Source organism: Chelmon rostratus, chromosome 9, assembly GCF_017976325.1.
Source record: "Chelmon rostratus isolate fCheRos1 chromosome 9, fCheRos1.pri, whole genome shotgun sequence".
NCBI lineage: Eukaryota > Metazoa > Chordata > Actinopteri > Chaetodontiformes > Chaetodontidae > Chelmon > Chelmon rostratus.
Genome location: NC_055666.1, coordinates 10308407 through 10327960, shown reverse-complemented (window position 1 = coordinate 10327960; position 19554 = coordinate 10308407). Strand labels below are relative to the sequence as shown.

The 19554-nt window shown below is 40.7% G+C and overlaps 1 protein-coding gene across 3 annotated transcripts in view; it reads left to right on the top strand.

Annotated features, from left to right (window-relative positions):
• ctnna1 (catenin (cadherin-associated protein), alpha 1) overlaps positions 1 to 11770 on the top strand; it is a 74691-nt gene extending 62921 nt beyond the window's left edge. For all 3 annotated transcript variants that reach the window (XM_041943478.1, XM_041943477.1, XM_041943479.1), the window contains exons 17-18: positions 8718 to 8852; positions 9805 to 11770. In XM_041943478.1, the coding sequence (XP_041799412.1) occupies positions 8718 to 8852; positions 9805 to 10095 (426 nt within the window). In that variant the 3' untranslated portion in view covers positions 10096 to 11770. The remainder of the gene's footprint in view (positions 1 to 8717; positions 8853 to 9804) is intronic.
• Positions 11771 to 19554: the final 7784 nt, after the last annotated feature.

Genomic DNA, 19554 nt, shown 5'->3' with positions numbered 1-19554 from the left:
TTTCAGCATAGATCTCTCCCTCACAGTCTGACATAATGAGTTGCTGGCCTCCAAGAGCCCTGCACATTTGATATTTTATTTAAGGTGCCCTCAGATCCTTAATATTACAGCCTACGTTTATCACAAAGTAAAAGTCTGATCTGTTCTGACCTAATTGCATCCAAATCATCTGAATAGGGAATAAGCCGTTCTGGAAAGTGACTTTTTTATGCCTCACTGCCGCTTTTGAAGATGCTTATTCACTTTAATGAAAACAGTGTTATCCCCCAAAGAAAACAGATGGGCAACTGTGCAGGTGTGTGAGTGTGTGAGCATGCATATATGTGTGTGTTTATGCCTACATACGAACACTTCCGTTTGACTGGCCTGCCTCTCCTCAAGCACATGTGTATGGATGTGTTAGATTTGGGTGGTTATTTTATTCTCCCATCCTCAACTATTTGTAAGTACTCGTTTCTTTATCTTCTGTGTATGTGTATGTTTGTGTGTGTGTACACTATTAAGGGATTTTGGGGTTTGAAGCACTCAAAGTATGAATAAATGAAGAGCTTTGGCTGTTGGAACTGAAGTCTTTGCCAACAGTAAGGACCCCTCCAGCCTCTGAACCCATCCAGCTGTCCCTCTTAGCCTTTCTCTCTCAGCAGAGACCAAAACACTAGCAGACCAGGCAACACTCACCCGTAACACATCAGCCAGGGCTCCCAGGGATGGACATGGGGTAGGGGGGGGGAGATGGAGAAATAAGAGAGCTAGAAAAAACGGGGAGTGTATTTGTGTGGAGAGAGGAACATCCCTCCTGAGAGATGAATCCATTAAGAGTGCTTCGCCTTTTAATTAGCAGTATAATTGCCAGGTGGCATTTTTTATTTATTTATTTATTTATTTACGCAGGCAGTTTATATTTAGGTCTGTATCTCTAAGAAAGCAGGAGATGCCACAGGCCCGCTTATACCAAAAGCATGGCACATCGGGATGGTCTACATATTCCAGCAGCAGTAGTTAAGTGAATCACCACCAAGATGCACACATACTGACTTAGAGTCAGAGGAGCAAACGCAATGCAGGGACTGCTCATTAACCTAGGCATATTAATCACTTGTGCTCTGTGCCTCTGGCCTGCAGGGTCCATGAGGGTTTACTCCTCATATGAAACACTTCGGCAGATGGTCCCAGACTGATAGCACAGCATCTCACTCCACGTTTTCCTTCGGAACACTGTGTTGTAGCGTGTTTTGGTACATGCACATTCTGTTCAACAGAGATGCGCAGGTGGACATGGTCTAGTTTGGGGTTACTGAAAAACAGTTAAATATGTGTAATAGAGCCTTATTAAATTTTAAAGAAATGAGTGTAGTGCAGAGATGAGCTGCAGGATTTAGGTCAGAGCCGTACAAAGGTCTGCACTGCAGTTTATTAAGAATTTATGACGCTCCTCTGCAGGGCACCTTATGAGAATTCCATCTGAGCAGGCTGGTAAACAAATAATGCAATGTAATTGAGATTTATAATGCAAATGTGTTAGCCAGTATGTAGCCCATAAATTTTTGCTGCTTGTCTGCTCACCACATAAACACTTGCATGTACACATACATACACATGCACATAAAATAAGGCTTGCACATTTTGAGAATGGGCACGTGCAAGCTGTGTGTGTGTGCACGCGTGTGTGCGTATGCGTGTGCACGTGTAAGCTTTATTCTCATGATGTATATGACATACATAGTGTACTTTTCCAATTTGCATTCAATCAGTAGTGATTTATGGTGATCCATGGGCTCTGTTGCTGGTCATAGTCTAATCCTGGCTCTGGCCCTGGACGCATTACAGCAGACAGGGCTGTAAATTACCTACTGCAGTGGTGGAGAAGCAGAATCACCCAGAGAGTCCACAAATTCTGAGCTCAGCAGTTCAAGGGTCAGCCCTAAGCCAACTGCAGTTCAGCCGAACAAAGTGAGGCCCACCTTATTTGCTTGTTGAGAAAATGTATCAAGTCCCAATCGATTTCAATATTTTCATGTTTTGTTTTTTTTTTGTCAGTGCTGGAGGTAAAAATAGGTTGGCCTTGAAAGAGCCACCTTTGGTAACCAAAGAGCTCCTAGAGGTGCAGAATCTGCTTGGCTTGCCAACGACGGTTGTATAAAGTTGTTTATTCCTACCTGTGGACAGACCCTCTTCAGGATGGGTCAAGAATGGATGAGTATGGGCAGGCGAAACAGTGTATAGCTATAGAATACATTTCTTTGAAAGCCTGAGGCATCTTTGTCTTTCAGCCTGCAAATGCAAATCTGAGGTTTTGGAGCACTCTGGTATCAAGTGATACAAAGGAATAAAGGATGTGGCCAAATAAAAGTCTGAATGTCAAAAAATAAAAAAAAGTATAAATCTTTAAACATGCCTGTTTGTACTTGCCTATTCTGTAGCAGCCGTGTTATCAGTTTTGCTTACAAGTACTAAAGTGAATTACCTGACTGACAGGTGCAGCCTGAGCATTAAACATTGATGAGGGCCATTTAATTGGTCCCTGTGGTTACCTCTACTGTTGGCCATTTTTGGCTTGCCCCCAGCTTGATTTTCTCCTGTCATACCCAGAATCCCTGTCCGCTTCAGTGCCACATTAACATTCCAAAGTGCCAGTGTGATTGAATTGGCCCCACGCAAATGTGGAGCATCTTTTTAGCAAATGCAATGAGGAAAGGGGATCTGGCTATCATCACTCTGTTCGAAATTGATATTGAATTGATTCCATATCGGTAGGCCATGGCAGATTTATATTTAGCCATCAACGGTAACAGAATCAGCAGCAGACAGACAAAATCTAATGTACAGCACATTAACTGTAAAACCCATTAACTAGGCTGCACACAGAAAACATGAGCATACTCGACTTCATCAGAGGTCATGTGAATGGGAAATCTCTTTTAGATTTCTTACTTTTCTCAGTGGATTGAAGCCATCTCATCTATCTTCACTTGGACTTTTCAGTCATTTTTCATCATGGTATTCACTGCCACTGTTTTCAAGTTTTAAAGTCTGTTTAATATATTAAACATTTTTTATGTTGCAGTGTATTCACCTTGAGGTGTCTACTGACTACATCTTGGAATCGATCATTTCCTATCCCTGTGTATTCCTGTCTTCTGCTTCAGTTTCCGCCTACAGAACAGAATGGTCTCTTCAGAGCTTCGTTTCCTGTATCTCCTTAAACTATGCCATTGGATCTCAGTCGCCCTGTTTTTCCCTGGGCAGTCAGCATACTCGAACATATATATCGCTGTATCACTGCAACCCCCATGGCATTTTTGAGGTGTAATGGCAGATTATGGTTCCTGGTGGCTTCTAGTCCTGAAGGTTCTTTCTCAGGTTAGGTGCGGTTAATTATCCACAACCCTCTACCACACACACAGGCACACAAATGTCTTGCTTTTTTTCCTCTCCACCAGACAGATGTGTTACATGTCAGAGCGTGTGCTGCCTGGTTTAAGGTTTTGGATTTTTTTTCTCTCCTTTGGGCTATGAAGATTTAGCCACAACACCACACAGTGAAGCCTGTCAGAACCAAAGTTTTTGTTTTTGTTTGAGCTTGTCTTTTAACTGTGGCAGGAGAACATATTGGGCTGTCACTATGTTGTGATAAGAGATTATCAGTATACATTATTACATACATTATTATTATCAGTGTACATTTGAAAATAAGAATGGATTTTTTTAGCCGTTTAGCTACACTTTTTCTGGCTCTCTGAATAACCAGGCCAAAGTCTAGAGGATAAAACAATGGGCAAAGTCCCTCCAATGAAGAGCCTCTTAAAAAAACACTCAAAATCACCTCGCTTAGATCTGAGAACAGAGGGGGAATCTATTTTCTCATGACAGGAAGTGACTGAAAATCAAAACATATCAGAATACATCTGTGTTCACAGCCCTGTGGCACTCCCCAACAGTTAGCTGGCAGCGGCACATTAGAATGCTGCCATGTCAGTAAATATTGGAAATTGGCATTTCCTCAGGGTGATGCGTCCTGAAAGGTCAGTGCTGGGCGGCAGTAGCACAGTGGCTCTGCCTCTGCTCTGTATAATGGAATTCGGCGGAACTGCATGGCATTTCCAATGATGGGACCTGACCTTCCTGATCATCATTTATATCATGGACATTACCCAACACGTAGCACATTGAAATCCTTTTGTTTAACATCCTGCTCTGTCATATTATTGCCTCATTTCCTTTTCTTATTCCGTGAGCTGTATGTTGTCAAAGGAAAGATTTTTGCTTTTGTTTTAGACTGAACCCTCTCTGGAGCAACAGCTTAAATGCTAAGGAATGCAAAATAAAGGAAGAGCTAACCACACATACAGAAATGAGACCCTCATGAATATGGAATATACTACAAGTCATGTAAGCCATTGTTACTTTAAGAGATTCATTTAACAAAATAGAATAATGATCCACTACTCAGAGAAAGCACTTAAAGCCAACATTGAAGAGACCAGGACAACTTCTCAAGAATCACTGACATTTCTACATGAACTGCTGGCTTCTTTTGAAAGATGGTGACTCACCTTTTCTTTTAGTTTTCCTTGAAAGGAGGTTCCAGAGTTGTGTGATGAAGTCTCTAGTGCCCCTCTTCATGCTTTGCCATCTCTCAGTACTAGCTGACCAAGCAAGGTTAACAATCCCAGTCCATAACTGGCCACACAGCATGTAGGGAAAAAAAAGAAAGTGGCTATATCATCGGGCTTGAGGCACATTCTACAGCACTGGAAGGAGAGAAAAAAAAGAAAAATTACCATGATGGGCTCTTACAGTTGTACTCACTGTTAGAGGAGTGCATAACTCAGTGGAAACAATTGTAATGATCTATTTCTTTTTCACATGAGAGCAAAGTTTGTTTTGTGAAATGGAAACCAATTGTGTATGATGAGACTAGATGTGATTTTCAACATGACTGCTGAGTGATGTTTGTACAACCTGCAGATACATTAACATATAAGTTGAACCAATGCACTTACATTATATGCCCCATTATCATTTCGTTATTTACACTATTATTAATTATTCATACAAATCACAGTATATCACGGTATAGTAATTGTTATGTGAATTCAATTACGAAATGGTTTCAAATAATACTATACTAAATGACATGATTTTTCTTTTATTTAGAACTTCCATACAAACAAAAACAACTGCTTCATATGAGACAACACTTCAGTTAAAAACAGAAGACTCAAAACAGCCAAACTAGCTTTTTTTTTAAAAATGGAGGGTTTAAGGTTCCAAATGAGAACAGAAATGCAACAGCGGTGGATTATCACCACCAACTGTTGCTCTCACATCAACATGGTAAACAGTCCTGCTGCCCAAATCATGTGACCCTGCAAGGCAGATGGATTGATACATCACACTGGTGGCCCTAAATATATAGCAGAGACGCTAATTCCTAAATCCTCCGTTTGGTTTAAGTGAGGGGTGGTGCCTGGGTAGAAAGTCCAGTTGGAGGAGGACTCATCCATAATGATGACAATTTTTGCGTTGATGTCAATACTACATGTATTTGGATGTATCTGCAATGTCAATGAAGGAGTGGAAAGCAATATACAGGCAGGCAGAAAAGAGTCCGAGGCAGCTACACTGTGCAATGTCATCAACACGCCCACTCGCTTGCTGTGTAGCAGGGTAGTGGTGAATACTCTTAAGGGGTAGTTCCCGTGGTGGAGACCTAAGAGACCCGAAGGTTTTGTGGTGAAAAGTGCGTTACCTACTGAAACATCATCTCCTGGAAACATTAAAATAAAGGTAGTCAGTAAATTACTTTGGTTTCGGAAACAAAGATCATCTTGTGGATACCATCCGAGTTAATCACACACAGGCCTTCTATATGCATTACTAAAACAATCCAAGGTGTTCTTGTCTCTTTTCTGTGCAACTTATGTATTCAAATGTCACAGTCAGAGCAGCCTTGCAGAGTTTCCTGAGTGCTGAGTGAAGCCAGCAGCTGAGCTGAGTACGAGCACAAGTGATGCTTTCACAGTGCCCTGCTCTCAGCCGTCTGAATACTTCCCCAAGCCCTCATTAGCATGGCTGCTGCATTCAGCCTCATCCCAGGTCTTTGCTATAGCATGTGTGTGTCTGCACGCGCACACACACACACACACACACACACACACACACACACACACACACACACACACTCTTACTTACTTACACCCCCCTCCAACTACAGTTGAAGCCTCCTGTCTACGTCCCGTTTCCCCAGTTGGATTTCTCCCCCTTATTTACTCCTCCATACTGTTCCCCCTCTGGCTCACTCTTCATCCTCATCTTTTCTCCAACTGCTTATTTTTCGCTGGTTCTTTCTGCTTTTTTTTAACCTTCCTTCCTCTTCTATTTTCTCCAGCGTCTCAGCCATGTATTAACTCCTCTCCTGTATGATGATCGCCCCCTCCAGCACTCTTTCCCCTCATCTCCTCTTGCATACCCTTCTTTAATAGTGTATCAACTCTTACATTTCCCTCCTCTCTACTTAGCCCAACTGTCTATTAATCAGTAGTGGATGGGAGTGATGGAGAAGACTTTACTAATATTGTAACAGGATGTCTATAAAGCTCCCATGAAAGGCATCCTTGTAATGGGTTTAGTTGTATTTGTGACCTTTTGTTTGTCTTTATGCATGTACATATGGTGGGTTTCTTTGAGAGCAGTGAAAGGATGTGTCCTTATCCTTCTATAGCAGCCCATCACTCTGATGTATGCTGTGAATGAGTGAGTGCAGTTGTGGTGGATGCATGGGTATACATATCTGGGACTGAGTGCCCTATATTCAGAGGAGCGCTTTACACTCACACCAGGGATGCTCAGCAATATGCTCAGCCATTATTAAACCTATAAGTCCTGGTCTGTTCTACCCAAAAACATTTTGCAAAAGAAAACAGCGTTTTTTCTGTAGATAAATTCACTTAAATGGTGGTTGTGGTCATTATTGAGAGATATCCATTCTCTGTGTCAATGCGTCTTCATTTTGTCCAGACACATACAAACACTCTTGCACGCTTGCATTCGCAGCTCTCTTCTGGGTCTGGGACTCTCGTGGCCTGCTTGATTCAATTGAGAGTAATTGCTTCCTGATGCGGTTTCAGTAACCTTAGTTTAAAGCTTGGTGGGGGATTGGCCCAAGCAGTTGGGGTTGGAGTTGACTTTTTAGTCCCCTTCCCATGCCTAGGTCTTCCAAGGAAAACATTACAGCCCTATGCCATATGGGGCCAGACAGTATAGCATTGAGTTGTGTACAAGCAGTTCTGGCCATCTTTTGCTATTATCTGATTATAGCACAAGTGCTGACATCACCAGTAGCGCCGTGCAAACACTCCGAATCAACAGCTGTCAAAGGACTCCTCCATGAGACAGCCAAGCACCTGCAAACGCTGGTGTTTTAGCCAGTGTTTTCTCTTGGCTTGCTCACTCATATGGTCACCCCAGTTCTTTTCACAGGTATGGTTAGTTTAGTGGGTGATGTGTAAAGCTGCCAGCCTCTGATTTTGTGGAACAGAGTCAGTCTCACCCTATCATGATCTTTGTTGACATACTGTTTGTATGTCAGCTCACTCTGCTCAGATCTGCTATCTGATGTAAAGCCTTAGAGCCCCATCAGGGTGTTTACACCCCTCACTTGATGAGCAGCAAAGAAGAGTACTATGGCCTAATTACTTTGCTGGCAGGGGACTTGTTTAGCAAACTAAGAGAGGGATTGAAAATGGTTTTCCAAGGTAAAACCTGAGTCTAATTATGAGATGAAATAATTAAAAAAGATTGCCAATGATAAATGAGATGCATTTCTAAGGCGCTTCACATACTGCCACTTTCAAGTGGGATTTATGATAATTTATTGGAGTTCTTGGAGTTGATTTGATTTTTTTTTTATGGCTCCAATGTATTTTGGAGGTGACTTTTGACAGTGTTGTTAATGCTTTGTCGGACACAAGAATAAGAGGCTTTTCCAACTTGGTATTGAGCCTATGGTGTCAAAATTGTTTTTCCACACAAACTAAACTTTGTCTCACTCATTGCATGTATCCTCTAAGATTTAATTGAATGTATTGGAGCGTGTTTGAGTGCTTTTACGACCCCAAGCAGTTTATTCAACCGGTCACACCTAAAGTCATTGTCATTGGATGGAGGGTTCACAAACATTTCTCTTGCATGAACCCAGATAACTGACAGCTGGGATGATGGCTTTGTTTTGATGGTTTTGAAAACATTTCTTGACTACAAACAGGGCTGCTGTTTACGCTTTAAGATCAAATCTTTTTTGTTTCCAAAAAGACTTCACACAAGATTATTACCATCACCTAAAAGTAAATTGATTGACAGCCGTGTTTGCCTTCTAATAGAATTTGCATTCTGTGTGACTTGATCATGCTTAACCCTGTGAAGATGAGTTATCAATCTACCAGGTTGTAGGCGTGAGCTTGTCATTTTGGCTCTGAGCATGTCCCTAATGTGGGTGTCTACCTTACCTGTCACACTGCTACTAACTCATCCTGATAGTGTGAGATCATTGCATCTCTGGAATCACATAAATATTCAGATTGAGTTGTGCCATGACTAAAGTGAAATTGATTTGCTGTTCAATCTGCAAGCAGGTGGTCTTATAACCACAAACCTGTTTGTGCTTATATAGGAACAGACGTGCACATTAGTTGACATGTTGTCTTTCTCTGTTGTAGTGCCCGGACTCCACCTGTAAGCAGGACCTGCTCGCTTACCTGCAGCGTATTGCCTTGTACTGCCACCAGCTCAACATCTGCAGCAAAGTCAAGGCTGAGGTGCAGAACCTGGGAGGAGAGCTGGTTGTCTCTGGGGTAAGTTCAACATCATTTTAACCTTGGACATACTGTCTTTGATTTACAATCTTGACTTTGCAAAAGGCCAGACACTAACGAAAGCTCATGGAAACAGTGTAGGTTTCAAAACATTCACACTAAAGGGTTAACAAGTAAAGTGAATCAGGATACACACAATGTACATTGGTTATAATGAATGTAAACAGAACTGCATTTACAATTGAATCTCCACAGGGTACTTTTAATTCCTGGCTAGAAAGATAATTGAATCAATAGAATGCATTGGCTGCTTCCTAAAGTTTTATTATCTGATTTTGCTCAAATAAATCAAAAATAGACTTACTGGCATCAGCTGTTGGTTTACAATTTATTCTCTGCCTGTAATTTGCTGCTTATATTTTATATAGAATAAACAGGAAACTGAAATAATGGCTATCTCTGCACTAGAAAGGACTAGTGTTGCCCAAATGTTTTACTGCTTAAGATAACACTGCAAGACCAATGTTTACAGACCCTTTTAAGCAGTAATTAACCACTTAGTTGCCAGGCAAATTAATTAAAATCGGTTACCTCTGTGTGCAGTCACTAATGAATTCCTCCCTCCTTTCTGTAGAGCTGAAATGAGCCTATGCTTCCAACACTTCCAGTCAAGTGTCACCGGTGTCTCTGAGGCTATTAAATTGTGGAGATTAAATTAGTGTGACCTTTTTCCATATTCTCAAATTCCTCACATCTGTTTGTATGCCAGACAAACTCGGAAAGGTCGTTAATTCTTCTGTACAAACACTTGCATCTTGGTTTTCCCCCAGAAAACTTGCATTACAAAACTGGAAGACATTTGAAAGACGAAACAGTTTACTTTCACTAGACTTGAATTCAAAACTTATGTAAATGAACCTGCTTTGTTTTTACCATTTTACAAGGCTAACCATTTCTCTGTTATTCTCTCCTGTCTCTTCCTTATGCTCAGTTGGACAGCGCCATGTCCCTTATTCAAGCTGCAAAGAACCTGATGAACACAGTGGTGTCCACCGTCAAGGCCTCCTATGTTGCATCAACTAAGTACCAGAAGAACAGAGGCATGGAGGCCCTCAATATGCCAGCTATCTCCTGGAGGATGAAAGCTCCTGAGAAAAAGCCTCTGGTGAAGAGAGAGAAGCAGGATGATGGCCAAACCAATAGAGTCAAGAGATCCTCTCACAAGAAGCATATCAACCCTGTGCAGGCTCTGAGCGAGTTTAAAGCCATGGATAGCATCTAGACTTCCTTGTGTTTGACTCAAGAAAACACAAAATATTGACCAATGAGTTTATATAAAGATAGATGTCGTCTTTCAGTCACAAAGAAAGGGTTTTATGATATTCGTTCCACCTTTGCATAGACGGCTTGTCTGTTTGACCCACTATATTCCTACATTGCCTCATTTCTATTCCATAAATTTACATTTGCTCTAATCTGTAGCATTAACTGTCTCTGATCTGGAAAATTCAGTTTGAGGGAAATCAACTGGACAAAAGCATTATTTGTACATTTCCCATTTTTTTCTTTCCTGTTTAGGGGAGGAAGGGAATTAGATTTCATAGATGTTAACAGAACTAATTCCAAGAGGCTTTTGTTTATTTTGTATTCTAGCCAGTTTAATAGTAGTACTGCGGGGTCTCTGATGTTTTCCACTATAATTTTTGATTATGGCTAAATATCATCTGTACTGCAAATATCAACTATGCAAAATCTCAACTGCCTTGTTTTAACTTAAGCATTAACTTTAGTTCATTTGGATGTGCTGGGCTAACTGGTAAGATTTTAAATATGTTTTGGTTCAGCCTTCAGGAACCAAAGTCAATATATTTCCATGTGTGCCTGCATTTTAATAACTTTATACATAATTTGTTATGCCACTATAAACTGTTTGAATGAGTTTAAACTCATCTTTAACACTATTTTCAGCGCTGAATTTGTACCCCTTTATATTTGGATTGGTAATTGTCATTTCTTTATAATTGAAGCATCTCAAGTTTTATTTTCTTGATGTTTTTTCATGTTCACATGATGAAGCAAACCAAAGGTGACAGAATATTCCTTCCAGACTTCTATTTTTCTGCATAATTGGTTCATGTGCTTGATCCTACACTTAAGGCACACAGATCCACCCAGTTCAGTCTAACTTTGTAAATAAGCCTCGACTCCTCAGAGTCTGGGAGAACCCAGTGGGCTCAACAATGAGCAGACCCCATGTCGGTCTTTTCCAAAGCCGACAAGCTTCATTAACTGTCAACGAGACCAAACACCTCCACAGTCTAAAAATGTGTCCAAATTGTGGGATCAATATGTTTTCTCTCCAGAGCTTAGAGGTAGATGAGGAGATGAGGGGATTTCACTGACTTTATACTCTTGCTTATTGTTTGTATTCCTTGTCCTTAAGCTTGAACACTAATCAAGGTTTTACATCATGCACAGTCTTTATAAGAAATTAGAAACAAGTTGCCAGGTGTTGGAGCTTTAAAATGATCAGGAGATACTTCAAGTAACTACTGGGATGCAGTTGCTCTGTGCAGCTTGTTTTCCAGTCATACATGATGTTCTCCTGCATAGTGGTGCATTGGTGTACAGCAAGGCTTTGAAATCCTGCTGCTTTGGTCCTGGTGCTGAATCTTTGTCTTGCTCATTTGACATCTGTGAGCTAAAGCAGGATGGTATGTATGGTTATTTGACAGGTGGATTTTTTTTTGTACTGTAGAGCCAAGCCTTTCGAGAGAGTATTTCAGTGCGTTTTTCCTCACAGTTTGTCTCTTGCTGTATTTGAGTTTGGATTTGATTCTCGAGTGATATCACACTACTTTGCTGTGGATTTTTTTTATTGAGAGCTGACTTATTAGTGCACACGTTTCTTGTATTCATGTGCCTGCTTTATATCTTAATAAACAGTTGAAATGTAACCACTGTTTTTTTCTTTCTTTCTTACCTGTACTGCAAACTGAAGTATTGTGTTTCTGCCCTCCTGTGAACCCACATTTTCCTTTTATGCTTTGTTTTGCCACTTTGCCAGATTGGAGTTGTAGTAGCAAGGTTTAGTACTGGGAAAGTGGAATTCCAAAAGAATAATTTTTGCTCTCAAAGGTAAAATGAGTTTAAGCACACCGCCAAATACACTGCCATGCTTAATTAAGGTATTATATCATGTATGCATACCTCCTGTATAGTCTGCATTACTGACTTGAGGGCTATATACAGTATGCTCTTGTTACTTCTGTAGTTGGGTTGCTGTGCTGTTGTGGGTTATTTTCTCTTTAAAAAAAGTGCAGTTTATAACATCAAACAAATTCTTCTGTCTTCTGGTGGTGTTTCTTAAACATCACACTGTGAAGAAAATGCTGTGGGAGACTCAAGAAAGTGCACAATGTGTAGATAAATCTATCTGAAGCAACAAAGTATTTGTAATGAACGGTCTGTTTTTCCCAAAGTGCTGTCAGTAATCGCACATCAAAGTCAGTCTGAGTCATCACTGAAAAGCCACGAACAACACAAATCCACTTTTTCATATTCTTACACATACCAGCCATTTTAGGTATCACTATGTTCGGGGTTTTTGTGATGATTAATTATTTAGTTGTTAGACCCCTTACCCTACCTCATCTACATCAACTTAAGATTCTTTCTTAAGTTTCCCAGAATAGCTTTGAATGAGCCACAGAAAATGGATGTGAACTAAAAGGAGAGAAGTATAGTGGCAGTCGAGTGAGAAGGTTTCCATACCCTGCCCTGAAGACTTTAGCAATCAAACTGTTCTTCCTTTACTTTAGGCTGGATTTTACAGATTGTGTTATCAGATCAGATGTAAATACACTGACACTGATAAATAGAAGTAAGAGGAAAAAAAATAACGCAAATATGCTTCATAGTGCAATAGGAGATATTTGGAAAATATATGGCAACATTACTGATCATAGACTCATTAGAAAATCAAAACTGGAAAAATAGTGTAAACATGACTCATCAAACTGCATAATATGGGTACTATTGTGCATATGTTTTTGGATTGTGCAATAATTTAAAGCAGATATATTGGTAAAAAAAGTTAAAACTGCGAATAAGGCATTTTATCTAATTTTGTGAAATAACAGTTTGTTTGATTTGGGTAAAATATTCTTGGTTACATATTTGTAACTTTCACATTCAAGTCTATGTATTTGCATATGGAGACTTGATTTTTTTGGTGTTGACAGCTATCAGTGCAGTACTTTTCCCAGCAAGTCATCAGTTATTGCGCATGCGCAGCACAAAATGCGCAACAGAAAGGCATCAAATAACGAGAGAGGCCGCCAAAATTAAGCTAGCTAACGGACTAAAACGACAGACTTTTCTTCATTCGTCTTCGTTTATGATTGAGAGGTGTAAACCAGAAGGGATGTGAGCTGCTGTAGCGCACAAGGGAACAGTGGAGAAGGAGGACAGAGCAACAAGTGAGGAACATCAGCCGAGTTGAGATTTGACCACTAAGCTAGTTAACTTCAACTCTGTGGAGCTAACGGGCGGTCGGCTATCGGTCGTCCACCCGCCTTTGCTGCCCTGTGGGGAGCATGGGGACCAACAAAGTAAGGGTGGTCACACCTAACTAGTCCATTTACACAAAGCTTAATAACACTCCAGTGCGAGTGCATAGTCTAAGAGGCCGGAGTGACCGTTAGTGTGCGGAAGAAATGACGCTGCGCGGAGCTTTCACTGCTCGGGCTTCAGTGGACCCAGACAGCCTGAAATGAACACGGAGCAAAAATGCCCAGACTATTCTCCAATTCCTCTATGAAATGTTGATGTAAACTCGTAAAAGCTCGTAAAAAATTCAATATTACTCATATTCATTGTCACTGTCTTGCTTGCAAGTCATGGTTTAACATCACACACTGAAGGAGCAGCTCGTCGCATTGCTGGGGGTCCGGCTAACCTTTGAGGGAAGCGTTACCTGCGAGTGCACTAATGACTGGAAGGACGTCATCAGCTATGGCTCAACACCCACTCGCTGCCCTCAGCGGTTTCAACGGTGAGTAAAACTTTTTTTTTTTTTTTACTTTTACCACCGGTGTTGTGCTCCTGTAGTGTTTTTGCATATGGCACACACCTGATATGGTAGGGTTTGGCATGTTTTGCGTTGCTTTGTGTGGTTTTGTATATGCGCTTCTGATTTGGTGATAGAACCCCAGAAGGCCTTGATGTCTGGTTATTCCTCCTTGTTTAGCAACATCGAAGCTGTTGTTTAAATCTCGTTTTTCCTGCAGTCGTGACACAGGGGGGTGCTCATGTCTGGTGCATGTGTTAGTGTGCAGTTTTTAGTCATTAAGTCAAGATTTCAAGTGTAAACTTTGAACGCGGCACTTGTAATCCACAGTTTTTAGATTGTTATCTTGCTGCTTTCTGAACAATCCTCTTTCCTCCAGAAGTGTCACTGACACCAGGCCCCCAACATCTTTACTGAACTTGTGCTTTATAAAGCGAATCAGTATGTGGTACCATGCACACACTGTTGACTGAAAAAAGAAAGAAAGAGAGGGGGAAAAAGCTGTCTGGCTAGACCTAGTCAGCGTGGGCCGTACATTTCTCAGTGGTATTTAGGATTATGCCCTAAATTCATTGTAGGACTGGAGTCCCATAATGACCCATTCAATATTACTCATATTCATTATCATGAATAGAATTTTAAAATATGAATCTTCCACTTCATCTCTGTGTAAAGTGGGCCCTCACTGACTATTACGAGTGGCTACGGTAGGAGTAAATCTGCTCCTTACAATGTTAATATATCCAGGGTGGTTGGAATTAGTCTGCCTGTGGAAAGAGGCTGTAAAGTTTGAAACTATAAAGGCCTCACACATCAGCTAATGGTAATAATAAAACTCCCAAGGATTTCAGTGTGTGTTGATGTAGCCTTTGACATGAGTTGCCCTGGTGTTGTAGTGCACGAAGAAAACAAGACAAACAAAAAAAAAAACAACAACCCTGGTCTGTCAAAAGTTGAAATGACTTTCACTCAACTATATACAGGTGGACCCTGGACAGTAAACTTCACAGTACAATGAAAATTATAGGGACAGAAAATTGCACACAGTGTAACAATATCTATGCAGAAAAAATGCTGTAAAGCAAACATTCTGAGAAATGTGATCGATTTCTGACGCTCTTTGCTGTTGTGTTGTGCTCCATCAGTGCCTGCCTTATCACACAGTCTATTTCTCTGAAGTAACATTTTCAAGCCTTGAAGGTCGCAGTTGAAATTTTTTAATATGATTTTACATTACATTGCAATAATTATTAACTGTTCTTGCATTACTGTGTGCATCCACTTTGCAATGCTGTTAAAAGGCCATAGGTAATGTTTAACATAACGTTTGTAGTCCCTTGCAATAGTTCTTGCCTTCCATCCAAAAACTTTGCATTCTTTTGCAAATTGTTTTCCCTGGAGCTGACAGGGATTGCTCTCTTTGTGCAGTTCCATACCAGTCCAAGTCCAGCCCTCCATGGCCCTGTCACAGTAACTGTCATGTTTACACAACCTGTTCTAATTCCCAGAGCATCAAATACCGACACTTTGTCACGGCCTTCGGCGTTTCAAACAGACGCCGAAGGTACCGTGTAGCCTTTGTATGAGACTCACCAGGCTTTCAACTAACTCTAGTGTAAACCCATCCGGGCTGTACAAGACTGCTCCGGCTGTCTTGTACATTCTGATCCCAGCTACACACAAAACCCTCCTGCCAGAGAGCCTTTCTAACATGTGGTTAATGTTGTGAAATGGTTGCAGTTTGGTTAGGTTTAGGCACCAAAACTCCTTTGTTAGGTATCAAAATTACTTGTTGAGATGTAGGAAAAGATTCACTTTTGGTTCCTCATGAGACACCAAACCTGGGAGAGCATCATGTGTTTGTTTGGCTCATCTGTCCACTCCACCTTCCTCCATTTGCAGACTTTTTCCGCGCTTAATACTACATCACCTTGCTTGGAGTGTCTGATGTTGCTGTGGATGGGTTTACAGTGGAGTTAGTTGAAAGCCTGGGGCCCGAGGGGCATGACAAAGCCTAAGTATTTGACGCTCTGGGAATGAGACCAGGCTTGTTTACATTGTAGGCTCATACCAGATTACAAACTTGTAGGTAAATCAAATTTCAGTTTTAAACATGTGATCAATCCCTGATGAATATGGCCCTGTACTACATTCACATGTTTAACACTGTAGTTTCTGTTTAATTGTAGGCCGATATTGAACTGAGGTTTTCTTTAAGCAGAGCTGTCCAGTTTGCTGTGGTGCTTGTCAATAAGCATAAAATTATTCATCACCTATTTTGAAAACTGATTAATTGTCATAAAGTAATTTTTTAAGCAGAAAAGAATTGTAGCTTTCTACAGCAGCGGGAAGCACTGTATATTCACTGTAGCTGGACTTGCGGTTGGGCAATATAACAATGTATGTTATGGGATGATATAAAATTGTCTGCCATCAATGATTTTGCCATACTGCTTATACCATGGTAGTTATCTTTTTGATATCTCTGGGAATGGTAGGCAATTGAGGACAATGGTGCAAATCAATGAGCAGGACATGTTTGTGAAAGTGTTCGATTTTTATGTGATTTTGTAAGGAATTTAGTTCACTGGATTAGCCAAAAACATACATTCTTGTCTGGTATTTTATCCATCCAAACTGATTATCTATTGATTTTCAATATAATTTACTATATTTTGATACATGTTGATGTTGTAATATATAATTACATATACTGCAATTTAGAGTTTTATCCATATGGCCCAACCCTAGCTGACTTTTGCAGAGAGATCCTGAATAGTTTAATCAGCTGCATCTTGCAGAAAAGCACTAAATACATCTCACTTTACTGATACAATCGAGCAAGTGTGAAACCATACATGGAAATTCCCACCTAATATGAAAGGGAATACATTTTGGCAAGACCTGGTGTTCCAGTTTTTATTTGCATTATTTCATGCAGGACACATGTTCAGGGGCCCTGCCTCAAAATGGTTTAGTGCTTAATTTCTCCCATCACAGCTGTTCAGAAAAATATGGGCTCTTTTGGGCAAGACCTCCAGTCAGAAAATGAGTCATACAAAACACGATTAGCGTTGAAGTCGTCTCAGGCATGTCAAAATTGTATGCATAGTTTTGTGTGGCTATAGGCTTATAGATTCTAAGCCTCACCTCACGTTTAAGCCTGAACCCACTGCAGTTGTCCCCCGACGAACATATCTCTGTAAATACAGCTGGTCTTTACAGACCTGTCGAGTCTTGACAGATAATAAGTAGACGGGTTCAACTCTGATGTGAAACAGGAGACCTAAATCTTCCATGGCCTTGTAAGTAAAAAACTGAACAGTGAGGCTGCATGAGGCATTTGAATGCAGATATGACACAAAGGTGACAGCACAGCCCCTTGTGTCAAAACACCCTACCGCTAGTTCCTCCCTATTTGTGTTTTGCTGCGTCACTCAAAGTGCTGTCATCGCATGACATGTTTGAATGAAGTTTTATCAATCATAGTGGTCAAGTGTGACAGTTTAATCAATGAGGTAAGTTTTCTCAGAGATTCCCATTATTTTGAAATTAGAGGACCAGGACGAGGGGAGGCAGGGAAGGACTGGAGGGAGGGCAGGTTGTTGAGGAAGGGATTGGGTGGGCTTAAAACTGCTGCGATATGCTTTACATAAACACAGGAATAGTGTTAACTGTGGACCAAGTGAGAGAGAATTAGCAGTAAACACAGACTGCTGACTGACTGTCAGGGCCAAGGTGGACGTTGTGGATAGATGGACTTGGCTCTGATGGAGTATCATGTTAAACTGGTTGAAAGGACCAGTGAACCAGGCTCTACACATGCCAGAGCCCCATAATGCCAAAGCAGGTCATCCTTGCTGGAATGTCAATAGCTGTACACGGGATCCAAGACTCCAGTGGGTCAACCTGGGCACCCTGGGAGACTGTTTCATTTATTTTGGAGTTTTAATGCTCTCCAATGCCTACAAATACACCAGAGCGTCTTTTATTTGTTGTGCCAAGCTCCTTTGTAGTGGAATCATTTGACAGGTTTCACATGTACAATATCAACCCAAAGAAGTATTGGATCATAGCCTGTTTATTCAGATGAGTTACTGAACAGTCACAGCAGTGCAGACTATGAAATGTCTTTTCGCTATTTAGCAAACACCAGACAGCTGGAAAGAGCAGAAAGTTTGAAGGAAATGGGATTCATTTAATCTAATTTGAAGGTCTTCCATCAGTTTCCCTGACCTTTTGAGTTTAACCTTTCCATGGTGTCATTAATAATGACATCTTCACAATTTTTAGTTTTTATTTTTGCTGGGGGCTGTCTGGAGGAAAAAGGTTCTAGAAGTCCCCCAAAGCCACAGCTCCAGGCTGAGAGCTGGGAATTTGCGAGAACATTAATTACCGAAGGGCCAGCAGGAGAAGTGATAACTGTTGTAAGGTTCTGAATTGTATACTGGCCTGCTCGTGTCAGGTTTACAGTAGCACAGTAACCCACTTATCATGTTTAATGGAAGTATTGTCCTTTGGGGGATTTCATTTGGCTTTTCTTCGTAGAAGTGTAATTAGTAATGAGGTATGGGGTTTTCAATCTCCCCAGTGTTAATCTCATAAAGTGTAAAATTCCTCCCCTGTTGACAGGTCAGAGATTTTTATTGTGAGTCTAGGGCCAGTCTTTTTACAGCCAATGGTGAGCCATGTTAGCCCAAGATGAGGTGTTCAGCAAAACATGCAGCACTGCCACTCACTCTGTCAGGACTAGTTATGATGGTACGCCAGTGACTGAATATTAGAGTAGGAAAATTAAATTAAAATTAGACATTTAATGGTGCACTAATATTGATATTTGTGTATTGAAAATTGATATTTGTGACCATTACTAAAATGAAACATTGATGCCAGGTTGAAAATCATGGTTCTAAAATAAATTACACCAAATCATCCCATGTAATCCATTGGTTTTCCCCTGATTAAGAACCCCTCACACACGGTTGTCTCACTAAACACAATTTCATACCTTCCTCTTTTTATGGCATGGCTTCTGAGACCAGTTAAATAAAATCTATATCCTAAAATCACTTCTTTCTAATGTGAGTGCAGGTGCAGGATACTTATCTCTGGGGTTGTGAGTCTGAAAACATTGTAGAGTTGGATGCTATGCAATCCAGTAAAATGGTGCCAGCACTAAAAAGAGCGCTATCTTTTCATTTAAAGTCACTTTTATAATCAGCTCCCAAGGAATCACAAAAAGGCAGTAAAAAGTAATAGAATCAGCAGTGGCACAGACATAGGTAATTATGTTAAAAACTCCTTTCACTAGGCAAGCTTGGGGGGGAAAATCTTAATACTGTAAGCTTTGCAGTGAGTGCTGCTGTCATTGTATTGCAAATAAATGGCTGTGGTGAACATGTGTGTGCTGTCCAGGACGATTTGTGTGATGTAATTAGATGTAAAATGCTTTTTAGCTGGCTCTTTAATTGACTTTTGGCTAGAGTGATTTGTGGCTATCAGCTTTCCCCTCGTGGCACGGTGTTGTCTTCAGTCAAGGCCAGTGGATTATTTGCAAACACCTAAATCCAGCATCTTGAGCTGGACTTGTTCGATCAGCTCTTCAGCTCTTGTGTGGAAATGATTTCTACAACCCTGAGGAAGAACTGCTTTAAATATATATTCCTTATT